This window comes from Thalassophryne amazonica, chromosome 21, assembly GCF_902500255.1.
Source record: "Thalassophryne amazonica chromosome 21, fThaAma1.1, whole genome shotgun sequence".
Taxonomy (NCBI): domain Eukaryota; kingdom Metazoa; phylum Chordata; class Actinopteri; order Batrachoidiformes; family Batrachoididae; genus Thalassophryne; species Thalassophryne amazonica.
The window spans coordinates 3,510,070-3,523,819 of record NC_047123.1 but is presented as its reverse complement, the minus strand read 5'-3'; the positions used below and the strand labels follow the sequence as shown (position 1 = coordinate 3,523,819).

Sequence of the window (13,750 nt, the reverse complement as noted above, 5' to 3'; positions counted from 1 at the left end):
TTCTTTTGCAAGTTTAATGTGAGATTGATTTGATCCTCCCTCATGTTCTGCAGGGAAGTCGGCGGCCGTAAACTGACCGTGGGCACCAACTTGCCTGAGGAGCTCGTGGAGTTCAGTGGAGAGCTGTCTTTGGAGGGCCTCCATTTCTGGAAGACTGTCTTTTCAGCCATGTCGCACTCCCCCACCACGATTACCTCATCTTCTCATGACCAAGCAGCTGAGACGTCAGCAGCGGCACAGAAGCAAGCAGATCTTGACTCGTCCTCAGCGGGAGACAAGAAGGTCACCCTGCTGCCCTGCAGGATCCCACCGAGCAGAGAGCGTGTGCAGCTGTGGCTGGAAGCTAAGAAACAGTACGAAAGTCTGCAAAAAGCGAAGCGGCTCGCCGGCCTGCAGAGGCGGGTCGGGGTCGGGCCGGATGAGGAAAGAGCTGAGCAGCCAGATGTTCCCAGGTGTCTGGCAGTGAACATCAAACTGTTGTGAAGAGTCTTTAACATCAGCTCAAACGAGACGCAAACACAACTTGTCTTTAAAAATGTCTCCCACCACGCTGACAGACTCTCAGAGCCCGTCTCCAGATTTGAGTTTGCTGTCAGACATAAGTGCTCTTGAGCAGGAGGAAGCCAATGAGGATGATAAATCCAGTTCTCCGGAGTCTCAGGAGCTGCCTCCATGGCAGCAGCCCTGTCAGTGCAGTCCCTCAGGGCCGCTCAGGCAAACTGGAGACTCTCCGGAACCGCAGTCTCCAAGGCTGTGTGACTCCACGGAGAGGTTAGGAGGAAATGTTAGCCCCTCGCCGCTTCGCGTCATTCATACAGCCGAAGGAAGGAGGAGTCCCGTCCTGCTTCACAGCAGCCCCTTCCTAACGGAATGGCAGAGAGGCGAGAATGATCCAGTGTGCAGTACGCCCGTATCCAAGGGTAAGAAACCATCTGGACCCTCACACATGAGTCTGTTTGTCAGGAAGTACTGTGAGCTCCTCTTACAAACTGCTTCGGTTTTACTTCAGGACTTTGTGATTTTAAATTACCTCATTGGCCTGAATGTAAGATGGTCCCGATTATACAGTGACATCAGCCACCTCCCCATTCTGGAAGATGTAGTTTTTGGACAAGAAAATGATTTTATTTTTAAATACTGCAAGTAAAAGCACATTGTGAGAGAAAATAAAACAAAGCAATAAATGGCACAAACTCGCCAACAAGTAAATCCAGATCAGAAAACAAACACGAAGTTCAATAAGATTTTACTTTTGAACTGTTCATGCATCAGAGATGCTAGATGTCTTTACTATCGAAGAAGATCCGCAGTTGCATATTGAAATTGTAAATAAAACAATAATAATAATGCTAAATGTTTTTGTGTTTCAGGATCAGTTTTGGCCCTCTTGCTTGTTTTGTTTGTTTTTGCTCTGCATTAAGCATTTTTTGACAGATCCGCAACATATAGGCCAGAATGTGTTTTTTTATTATTATTATTAGTTCTCTGAGATTCTGAATAAATAATTTGCCGTTCTTGTAAAAAAGTTGCATCCAGTTATTTTTAGGAGCTTTAAGAAGTTTCTCAGCTCCTGTTTTTTCTTCCGGTTCCGTCTGCGCCAGATGATCCTGTTTCTCAGAGACTCCAGCAGAGGAGGAGGAGTCAGGCGGAGCCTCTCAGAAGAGCCTTACTGACGACGCAGATGAAGGTCAGACACAAAGGTCACCCTGTAACAGAAAACATTCAGAAAATCTTTGACAGCTTTGACTGTTGATTTTGCTTCATTTTAGTTATCGATTTAACAAGAAAAAGTTTGTTTGTTTGTTTTTTGCCATTGTTTGTTTTTCCCCTCTTCCATTGTGTTTTTTTTTTTCCCCGAGTGCATTTTCCTCATGTGACGTCATAACTTGACTTGGCTAATATCAGTTTTTTGTTGATCCCGTGAGAATTCGTGTTTTCTTTCACTTCAGTAGTTTATTCCACCTCCCTGGGAAGCCCCGCCCCCCAGTTTGGTCATCGATTTCATGACTTAATGTGATGAGTTTGGAAGTTTTCTCTCTTTTAGAAATTGTAGATTTTTAAAATTTTAGAAATATGGCAAAGATGGATCCACTCAGAACCACCAGAGTCTCCACCCTCATGTACTGGGTGTGTGTGTTTTTTATTTTTTTTTATTTTTATTTTTTTATTTTTTATAATTCCACCACCACGGGTTTCTTCAGGCGTCTTACCTGCTAACTGATGTAGTAGTTCACAGACGCGTCTGCTCCATCTGAGCTGAGGTCTGGTCTATCCTGTTTGGAGGATCTACCACTGGGTGGCAGTGTAGAGCTGAGTCTAACTATGGCCACGCCTCTATCTTTGTGTCATGACTGGAATCACTGCCTCCTTGTTTCGTTATGTGAACCGCGCCATTTTCTTCTGTCGTTACCTCACTGATTGCGACGTTTTGGTTTCCACAGAACCAGTTTGCTGCTTTGAACGTGCCAAAGAAAGACTTCTCCCAGATCGAAGGTCCCAGCATCTGCAACTCGTATGGCTTCAAACTCAGCATTCAGAACCTGCAGGATGCCAAAGCTCTGCACGAGGTAAACGCTCGCATCCGGTGCAGTCACAGATACAGACGGCATGTTTAAACTGGAGGGAAAAAAAGCTATAAAGTCAAGGCGTCCAGTGTTGATAGAGGATCTGTCGTTTCTGTGTGCGTACGCGCACAGTAAATGGAAGATGGACTGTATTTCTTATCTGCATTTCCATCCAATGCTCAGAGCACTTTACATTGATGCCTCACATTCATCCATTCACATACTGATGTCAGTATGCTGCTAATTAAGGCAGGAAGCAACTCGCTCAAGGGACCTTAGTGACATGACTGTCTGATTGGGATTCGAACAGAGGAGTCTTTGGTCACAGGCCCGTCTCTAACATCTCAAACATCACCTTTCCGTTGGGACAGAAACCACAGAGACTGAGAAGACTCGGGGGGTTAGGGTTTTTATCAAGTCTGGGAGCATCCACAGTACCATGGAACCACCTCGGGTCCTGGATGGAGAAGATGAAGCATGATCTCATCTGATGACTGATTTTATTCAATGGAGGTTGACCTTGTGTGTGACCTTTAGAGATGACTTTTTTCTTCTGGCTTTCACAGAATATGAGACACGTTAATTATAAAAGTTTTCAGCCACACGGGATCTTTGTAAAGTTGCTTTGTTATGAGTTTTTTTTTTTTCTTTTGTTGTTGTTGATTTCTGTGCTGAATAAACTCATTCATTCATTCAAAAGCTTCACTTTATTTTTAGTCAAAGGTAGTAACCACAAACAAAAACTGAGTTCCGGCTTCATGTTGATGTTCTTCATGCTTCTTCTCCAGGTTCAGTACCTGACGTTGATGGGCATGGAGCTCCACGCACGGGCCCGACGGGACCTCGAGCCCGACCCTGAATTTGACCCCATATGTGCCTTATTCTACTGCCTCAGCTCTGACGCACCCCTGAAAAACTCGGACAGCGCGCAGCTGACAGGTGCCATCGTGGTCGACCAACGCCACCAAAACAGCGGCCGAGATGACCAAGGTACCCAACTTTTGAAAAAAGAGAGGTGAAGAAAATATACCAACACTAAGAAGTCATAAATAAATAAAACTGACTCACAGGTCGCCGAGCAACAGCGCCCCTGCTGGTCAGGTCGGGCGTTTCTGGGCTGAAGGTGACGTACGCGTCGGACGAGAAGCTGCTGTTTCAGGAGCTGGTTAACGTCATCCAGAGGTGCGAGCCAGACAACAAATAGAAATGACCCCATTTCACGGTTAGACATCTTTAAAAACATGACCTGCTGCTGTTGCAGGTTCGACCCGGACATCCTGCTGGGATACGAGGTGCAGATGCACTCCTGGGGCTACCTCCTGCAGCGCGCCGCCGCACTCGGAGTCGACCTGTGCCAGCAGCTGTCACGTGTGCCAGGTAGAGCCGCAGAAAACTGCGACCTCTGTGAACTAGTCTGTGTGTAGGGGGTGTGGTTTAAGTGATTGGCGTGTGCTCTGTAATTGGCTGTCCGCCCCTCAGGTGACTCCAAAGAGAACCGCTTCAGCGCAGACAGAGACGAATATGGAGCCGACACCATGACTGAGATTCACATCATCGGACGCATCACCCTCAACCTGTGGCGGGTGATGAAGACCGAAGTAGGTGGCCTCAGCCCTGACTCCTCCCACTCCGCGCTCTGACGGCCTGCTGTATCTTTCGTTAAATTATTCGTGTTTTTCCACAGGTCACGTTGAACAACTACACTTTTGAGAACGTGGCCTTCCATGTGCTCCATCAGCGCTTCCCGCTTTTCACCCCCCGCATGCTGTCTGACTGGTTCGATCACAACAGCGACCTCTACAGGTTTGTGCTTTTGATTGATGTAAGTTTACAAAGTAAGCGTTCTGTTCCGTGGCACTGGGATGTGGGTGTGGTTTGTGTGTTAAAGTTAAATGTTAATATGAAGTAAAGTCTCAACAGAGAACTCCCAAAATTTTACTTATGTATTTATGTTAGCAAGTACGTATGTAAATATGTAACATTTACATATGTAAATATGTATTTTTAAGCACATTATAAATCCTTATGCTCACAGTGGAGGTGCTGATGTCATGCTAACATTAAGTTAGCGCCTTGACGTGGGAAATAGTTCCATCCCAGCACTGAGCCAGATAAGGAAACAGTGCTGCAACACAATCAGGACATTTAACAATTAACTGCAACCAGATTAAATATAAATAATTTAGAAGGAGCTTGGAACAGTTTTCTCAGGATTTTCTCAAAGAAAAGACGAATGATCCAACAGATGACCAACTAAAACAGTTAACTGTTGTTATTTGGGAGATTTTATGTTCTTCATTAATTTATCTGAATGTTTGTAATAAGAGAAGCAGAATGTTGCCCTGCAGGGCTCCAGACCCAGCGGCTGGGTTCTGTAATCGTCATGTCGGCGCGTGTTTCAGGTGGAAGGTGGTCGACCACTACGTCATGCGTGTGCATGGAACCATGCAGCTGCTGCAGCAGCATGACATCATCGGTCGCACCAGCGAACTGGCCAGACTGTTCGGGATTCAGTTCCTCCACGTTCTGACCCGAGGTTCTCAGGTACCAACTGTTTTAGGAAACAGAAGCAGGTCATGTTTAGTCCTTTAAGTCATCAGGCTCCTCCTCTCTGTGTCCTCACAGTACCGCGTAGAGTCCATGATGCTGCGAGTGGCCAAGCCGATGAACTACATCCCCGTCACGCCCAGCGTCCAGCAGCGTGCCCAGCAGAGGGCGCCGCAGTGCATCCCGCTGGTGATGGAACCTGAGTCGCGCTTCTACAGCAACTCTGTGGTGGTGCTGGACTTCCAGTCGCTCTATCCCTCCATCGTCATCGCCTACAACTACTGCTTCTCCACCTGCCTCGGCCACGTGGACAGCCTGGGAACGTAAGCGTGCCGCCCGCGCAGCGCGCCGCACAGGGCACGCGCGCGCTCTGTCCCACACAGGCTCCTCTTACACCTCGTTATTTATGATGGAAGGGAGGTGCTGACGGCTGCGCCTGGAGATCAATCAATCAATCAATTTTTTTATATAGCGCCAAATCACAACAAACAGTTGCCCCAAGGCGCCTTATATTGTAAGGCAAGGCCATACAATAATTATGTAAAACCCCAACTGTCAAAACGACCCCCTGTGAGCAAGCACTTGGCTACAGTGGGAAGGAAAAACTCCCTTTTAACAGGAAGAAACCTCCAGCAGAACCAGGCTCAGGGAGGGGCAGTCTTCTGCTGGGACTGGTTGGGGCTGAGGGAGAGAACCAGGAAAAAGACATGCTGTGGAGGGGAGCAGAGATCGATCACTAATGATTAAATGCAGAGTGGTGCATACAGAGCAAAAAGAGAAAGAAACAGTGCATCATGGGAACCCCCCAGCAGTCTAAAGCCTGGTTTACACGACAGGATTTTAAAATTATCTTTAGGTTTCCAAAACCTGAGAGACCACACACGTGAAGATAAAAAATCATGGATCTAACAGGTTTGGTCGTACAGTGTGTGGTGTTCAGTCACACGGTAAGGACACCACCACCACACACGAACAGATTTCACACACGAACATTTACAGTTCAGACAGGAAATCTCGCAAAATCTCTCGAGATTAAACGTGACTTCAGAGTAAACAAATGGAGGTACTGTGTGGACTATTTACAAAAGAGGGAAAAATGATACAAAAAGAAAAAGAAAAGGTGATCTTTAAAGGGGTGGAGACAGCGCGACCACCGGACTTTCTGGTAAGTCAGAACAGCTGTTTTGATTTTATTTTCCGTTCCGTACGTTCGTCACCTCGCTTTCTGATTGGCTGCACGTCAAATTCAGCAGGCTGCGTGCTCGTTTTGGTCGGAGGACACAACACACGCTGCGATATCAGGCCAAAAAAAATCCAACATGTTGAATATCCCCGATTTGCGATCAGAGCGCTCCTGATGTCCTTCCGAGCAGATCAGAGCGCTCTTAACACACAACACATGGAAGGAATATCTGATAAGATTATCTTTAGCGTCATCACAATTGTCGGGGCGTTCTTAAGATTGTCGGAAGGGGAAGATCGGGTCCGATATCGGCCTAATTATCCTGCTGTGTGAACCCAGCCTAAGTCTATAGCAGCATAACTAAGGGATGGTTCAGGGTCACCTGATCCAGCCCTAACTATAAGCTTTAGCAAAAAGGAAAGTTTTAAGCCTAATCTTAAAAGTAGAGAGGGTGTCTGTCTCCCTGATCTGAATTGGGAGCTGGTTCCACAGGAGAGGAGCCTGAAAGCTGAAGGCTCTGCCTCCCATTCTACTCTTACAAACCCTAGGAACTACAAGTAAGCCTGCAGTCTGACAGTGAAGCGCTCTATTGGGGTGATATGGTACTATGAGGTCCCTAAGATAAGATGGGACCTGATTATTCAAAACCTTATAAGTAAGAAGAAGAATTTTAAATTCTATTCTAGAATTAACAGGAAGCCAATGAAGAGAGGCCAATATGGGTGAGATATGCTCTCTCCTTCTAGTCCCTGTCAGTACTCTAGCTGCAGCATTTTGAATTAACTGAAGGCTTTTTAGGGAACTTTTAGGACAACCTGATAATAATGAATTACAACAGTCCAGCCTAGAGGAAATAAATGCATGAATTAGTTTTTCAGCATCACTCTGAGACAAGACCTTTCTGATTTTAGAGATATTGCGTAAATGCAAAAAAGCAGTCCTACATATTTGTTTAATATGCGCTTTGAATGACATATCCTGATCAAAAATGACTCCAAGATTTCTCACAGTATTACTAGAGGTCAGGGTAATGCCATCCAGAGTAAGGATCTGGTTAGACACCATGTTTCTAAGATTTGTGGGGCCAAGTACAATAACTTCAGTTTTATCTGAGTTTAAAAGCAGGAAATTAGAGGTCATCCATGTCTTTATGTCTGTAAGGCAATCCTGCAGTTTAGCTAATTGGTGTGTGTCCTCTGGCTTCATGGATAGATAAAGCTGGGTATCATCTGTGTTGTGAAAGTGTAGGAACACGGACCCACAACAGGGGGCGTAAAAGAACGGGCAATGGATAAGCCAAACAGTAACAATTTAATGTTGTAAATTGTGCACAACGGAATACAGACAACAATCAGTTTGGGACTACAGTCAGTTACACGTTGGGTGACGTGTGGGCAGGCTTGAGGATAGGAGACGCCCGTCCAGAACCGAGCCGGATCCCACACGGCCCTCACCGCCAACGGACCTGAAGAACACCGGAGCCGCCAAGTCCTGGGTCCCCAGGTGGTCACCGTCTTCAGCTGTCAGACCTGGTACTGCTGGCAGAGAACAGAAACAGCACAGGTGAGTGTGAGTATGCACACTCAGTAATCCCACAATCTGTGTTCAGTAAGGAGGGAGCACCTTCACCTCCAATCTCACACTCGTGCAGCTCCTGTCTAACCACTTATCTGGTTGGGGTGTGAAGCGAAGCCGTCGCTGATCACACCAAACGCCAATCCCACAGATAAGGCAATCACCACAGGAAAACGGCTGCAAAAGAAGTTCAGATTATTACACAAGGTTTTGTTCAGCAGAGAAAATTACCTCCAAGGTAGCTGATTTCTCGGCGAGGAGGTGGAGTTGCAGTCCGGCCTTTATGGTGATGGTGATGAGTTGACTGAGTGACAGCTGGTGCTGATGATGAGTGACAGCTGTCACTCCCAGTGGCTCCGGCGCCCTCTCGTGCTTGAAGCCCGCACTCCAAGCATGGCACCATCTGGTGGTGGTGGGCCAGCAGTACCTCCTCTTCAGCGGCCCACAAAACAGGACCCCCCCCCTAAGGGAAGCATGTATAAAGTGAATAAAATTGGTCCTAGCACAGAACCTTGTAGAACTCCATAATTAACCTTAGTCTGTGAAGAAGATTCCCCATTTACCTGAACAAATTGTAATCTATTAGATAAATATGATTCAAACCACCACAGCGCAGTGCCTTTAATACCTATGGCATGCTCTAATCTCTGTAATAAAATTTTATGGTCAATAGTATCAAAAGCAGCACTGAGGTCTAACAGAACAAGCACAGAGATGAGTCCATTGTCTGAGGCCATAAGAAGATCATTTGTAACCTTCACTAATGCTGTTTCTGTACTATGATGAATTCTAAAACCTGACTGAAACTCTTCAAATAGACCATTCCTCTGCAGATGATCAGTTAGCTGTTTTACAACTACCCTTTCAAGAATTTTTGAGAGAAAAGGAAGGTTGGAGATTGGCCTATAATTAGATAGCTGGGTCAAGTGATGGCTTTTTAAGTAATGGTTTAATTACTGCCACCTTAAAAGCCTGTGGTACATAGCCAACTAATAAAGATAGATTGATCATATTTAAGATCGAAGCATTAATTAATGGTAGGGCTTCCTTGAGCAGCCTGGTAGGAATGGGGTCTAATAGACATGTTGATGGTTTGGAGGAAGTAACTAATGAAAATAACTCAGAACAATCGGAGAGAAAGAGTCTAACCAAATACCGGCATCACTGAAAGCAGCCAAAGATAACGATATGTCTTTGGGATGGTTATGAGTAATTTTTTTCCTCTAATAGTTAAAGTTTTATTAGCAGAGAAAGTCATGAAGTCATTACTAGTTAAAGTTAAAGGAATACTCGGCTCAATAGAGCTCTGACTCTTTGTCAGCCTGGCTACAGTGCTGAAAAGAAACCTGGGGTTGTTCTTATTTTCTTCAATTAGTGATGAGTAGTAAGATGTCCTAGCTTTACGGAGGGCTTTTTTATAGAGCAACAGACTCTTTTTCCAGGCTAAGTGAAGATCTTCTAAATTAGTGAGACGCCATTTCCTCTCCATCTTACGGGTTATCTGCTTTAAGCTGCGAGTTTGTGAGTTATACCATGGAGTCAGGCACTTCTGATTTAAGGCTCTCTTTTTCAGAGGAGCTACAGCATCCAAAGTTGTCCTCAATGAGGATATAAAACTATTGACGAGATAATCTATCTCACTTACAGAGTTTAGGAAGCTACTCTGCCCTGTGTTGGTATATGGCATTGGAGAACATAAAGAAGGAATCATATCCTTAAACCTAGTTACAGCGCTTTCTGAAAGACTTCTAGTGTAATGAAACTTATTCCCCACTGCTGGGTAGTCCATCAGAGTAAATGTAAATGTTATTAAGAAATGATCAGACAGAAGGGAGTTTTCAGGGAATACTGTTAAGTCTTCAATTTCCCTACCATAAGTCAGAACAAGATCTAAGATATGATTAAAGTGGTGGGTGGACTCATTTACATTTTGAGCAAAGCCAGTCGAGTCTAATAATAGATTAAATGCAGTGTTGAGGCTGTCATTCTCAGCATCTGTGTGGATGTTAAAATCGCCCACTATAATTATCTTATCTGAGCTAAGCACTAAGTCAGACAAAAGGTCTGAAAATTCACAGAGAAACTCACAGTAACGACCAGGTGGACGATAGATAATAACAAATAAAACTGGTTTTTGGGACTTCCAATTTGGATGGACAAGACTAAGAGTCAAGCTTTCAAATGAATTAAAGCTCTGTCTGGGTTTTGGATTAATTAATAAACTGGAATGGAAGATTGCTGCTAATCCTCCGCCCCGGCCCGTGCTACGAGCATTCTGACAGTTAGTGTGACTCGGGGGTGTTGACTCATTTAAACTAACATATTCATCCTGCTGTAACCAGGTTTCTGTAAGGCAGAATAAATCAATATGTTGATCAATTATTATATCATTTACCAACAGGGACTTAGAAGAGAGAGACCTAATGTTTAATAGACCACATTTAACTGTTTTAGTCTGTGGTGCAGTTGAAGGTGCTATATTATTTTTTCTTTTTGAATTTTTATGCTTAAATAGATTTTTGCTGGTTATTGGTGGTCTGGGAGCAGGAATCTGCTGTTTTTGCTGATCACATCACGTTTTAGAAAACATATTTCTCGTATCAAGCACTGAAGCAGAAGCTGCCGTCTCACTCACCTCTTCAGAGCCACAAACGATGTTACGGCTCTTTGTTCACATTTCCTGAACCTGGTTTAAAAATGAGGCTTTTGAAGCTGCTTTTGTGTGATTAGTGGCATCAAACTCGTGAGTGAAGGAGCAACTCTTGCGTCATCCATCAATATGGAACATGCAGATTGCAAAAAAAAAAAAAAAAAAGTGATTGAGGAAATCTGAGCTCAGATTCAGACGCAGCCCCCAAAATTACCCTAAATCAGTTCTGAAAGTCCATGCAAGAAAAAAATTCTTGGCCGGTGTTATTAAAGAATAAATGCTACTACTAAAAATACACAAAAAATTCAAATGAAAGAGATACCAGAAACCAAGAATGTATGAAATATTGAGCAGCAGTATTTTTGTGATGTGAGCTGTCAATCACTCCAGAAAAAGTAGCAGAGTGGTGTATGTAAACGTCTGACCACAGCTGTACTGAGGACAGTTAGAATGTTTCTGAATCGAGGTCCAGAAGATCCGGACTTCATGGTGACAAACTTTCCTGATTTTTATTACTTTGGACATTTGGGGACATTTTTATTATTTCTCTAAATGAAACTAATAATTAATTTAAATGCATCTCAGATGAATCAGTGCTGAGATGCAGAAAGATTTGAGTTAACGTCACCCTTGAATTGTGGACAAAAAGTATAGAATTTTGAACATTTAAATTTTTTTTTGCTCTTTAAATCACCTTCAAACAAAAGCATAAAATTATGTTACACTTTGAGAAGCTGCAGCTTTAAAACAGGCCACAAATTATTTTATTTTTAAGAATTCTGTTTGGACATGTTTGTTTGTGTTTCTTTCAGATGTGATGAGTTTAAGTTCGGCTGCACATCGCTGCGAGTTCCTCCAGAGCTCCTCTACCAGCTCCGGAACTACATCTCCATCTCACCAAACGGCATCGCCTTTGTTAAGGTACGACGCCCGCTCACCCGCCGCTGTCAACGCGATCCCCAACGCTCTCGTCCTCCTGGAAAAACTGACGGGAAAACAGTCTGTCGACTATCTTACCTGAAACTAACGTCGTCACAGCATGCCAGGCGTGCAGAACACAGCTTTCACGAAAACGCACACTGAATTCAGGCACTGCACGGCGGGACGGCTCAGACCATATTTTAGAGCTTTACTAACATGAAATTCCAAGATAAATTCAAATTTATTAATTTATATAACACCAGATCGTGAGGAGGTCACGTCACGGCGCTTCACAAACATCATTTTAAAAAGTAGAAGAAAATGAATTAAAGATTAAAAACACAAAACACAAAAAAAATTAAAACATAAATAAGGAAAAAGAATAAAAGAAGACACACAATAACATAAAATACTGGAGATAAAAGGAGGAAAAAATGTGTCTTCAGTCTCGACTTAAAAGCCTCCACAGATGTACATGTTTTATGTTTTTCCCCGTGTTGTCTGGTGTCCTGTGCAGGCCTCGGTGCGTAAAGGCGTCCTGCCCGCCATGCTGGAAGAGATCCTGAAAACCCGGATCATGGTGAAACAGTCCATGAAGGCCTACAAGCAGGACAAGTCGCTGATGAAGCTGCTGGACGCGCGGCAGCTTGGCCTCAAGCTCATCGCCAACGTCACCTTTGGCTACACCTCGGCCAACTACTCGGGTCGGATGCCCAGTGTGGAGGTACGTCCGCGCGTCTTTCCCCGTCTGTGCCGGGGCAGCGTGGTTTTCTGGGCGGCAGGCAAACATACCGTTAAGTGTCTACAGTTCGATGTCGCATTCGTGAGCGACATAACTTCAGGTTGTTTAGCCTGATTTTCACCAAACTTGCTACACACAGTGACCCCAAGACACATGCTGGTTTGGGGGTCAAAAGGTCAAGATCACTGAGGTGTAAAAATTTTGTGAGCTCATTAACTTCTTTTTTGAGCAACAAGCTTGGTATGTGTTAGACCCGGTGAGCCCAAGACAACTAAAAGGCCCGAAGCACTGAGCTGTTCTGTGTGAAAGGCTTCTGCAGAAATGTGTCATTTCTCAAAGGTTCGATCCTCAGCGTTTGAGCAGCGCGCTGTGGGTTTGTGTTGTTTTGATTCAGTCCAGTTAATTGATGTTTTTGTTCTCACGGCTCTAAAGCCTCAAACTGAACCCGTCCTCACGCTCGCTGTAGCTTAGCGAGAAACATCTTTAAGCGACTGTGACACTGATTAACGTGTTGCAGCTCACGCAAGACAAAAACTCCACAGGAAGTATTTAACGCAGGCGTTCGGGTCCGGTCCCGCTCTGTCCAGGTTGGAGACAGCATCGTCCACAAGGCCCGAGAGACGCTGGAGAGAGCCATCAAGCTGGTGAATGCCACGGACAAGTGGGGAGCTCGCGTGGTGTACGGAGACACAGACAGGTGAGCGAGGTCACGGGTTTGACTCTCCACAGAATAAATGAACGAACTGACACACAAAGGTTGGTGTTGGTGTGTGTGCGTGCGTGTGTGTGTTGTAGTATGTTTGTTTTGTTGAAGGGAGCCACCAAAGAACAGGCCTTCAAGATTGGCAACGAGATTGCAGAGGCCGTGACCGCGACCAACCCGAAACCGGTCAAACTCAAATTTGAAAAGGTAACACACACACACACACAGACACACATACATACACATACAGCAGTACTTCTCCCCAAAATAAATCCACACGGGGAAACTCTCAGCACTTCACCAGCCTCAGACGTGTCCACAGGAAGTGAAGCGGTCAGCTGACCCGGTTTCTGGAGTTTTGGGGGAGTTGCAGGTCATTGTGTTTTGTTTTTACGACTCTGTGTGTGCGTCCAGGTGTACCTGCCGTGTGTGCTGCAGACAAAGAAGCGTTACGTAGGTTACATGTACGAGAGCCTCGACCAAAAGGAACCAGTGTTTGATGCCAAAGGGATTGAGACCGTGCGCCGTGACGGCTGTCCTGCTGTTTCCAAGGTAACCCCCAGCCGCACTCACTTCAGTGTCGACGACTCATTTAGTAAGAATCTGATCATTCAGTTTGAATCATTTCCTATTCAGTGATAAAATACCTGAAAATAGAAATTTAAAACATTCTAAAAATCTCACTTTTTAAAATTTTTTTAAAATATTTACTGTTTTGTTCTTTTCCTGGGTGGCACGGTGGCTTAGTGGTTTAGCACGAAGTTTGTGTCGATGTAAACTGTTCCGTACTGAGATCATACGTGAACGGTGTCATCAAGGTTTCTGGAGTCACTTGATCAGGATCCATGCAGAAGATATGGTTCAG

The 13,750-nt window shown here is 44.8% G+C and overlaps 1 protein-coding gene across 1 annotated transcript in view; it reads left to right on the top strand.

Annotated features, from left to right (window-relative positions):
• The window catches only part of rev3l (REV3 like, DNA directed polymerase zeta catalytic subunit), a 99,426-nt gene that overhangs the window by 76,867 nt on the left and 8,809 nt on the right, over positions 1 to 13,750 (top strand). The window contains 16 exon segments of the mRNA XM_034162452.1: positions 54 to 483; positions 485 to 920; positions 1,602 to 1,687; positions 2,442 to 2,567; positions 3,353 to 3,554; positions 3,635 to 3,746; positions 3,826 to 3,941; positions 4,044 to 4,162; positions 4,249 to 4,367; positions 4,967 to 5,108; positions 5,190 to 5,434; positions 11,332 to 11,440; positions 11,958 to 12,164; positions 12,770 to 12,879; positions 12,978 to 13,092; positions 13,300 to 13,437. Coding sequence (XP_034018343.1) covers positions 54 to 483; positions 485 to 920; positions 1,602 to 1,687; positions 2,442 to 2,567; positions 3,353 to 3,554; positions 3,635 to 3,746; positions 3,826 to 3,941; positions 4,044 to 4,162; positions 4,249 to 4,367; positions 4,967 to 5,108; positions 5,190 to 5,434; positions 11,332 to 11,440; positions 11,958 to 12,164; positions 12,770 to 12,879; positions 12,978 to 13,092; positions 13,300 to 13,437 — 2,812 coding nt within the window.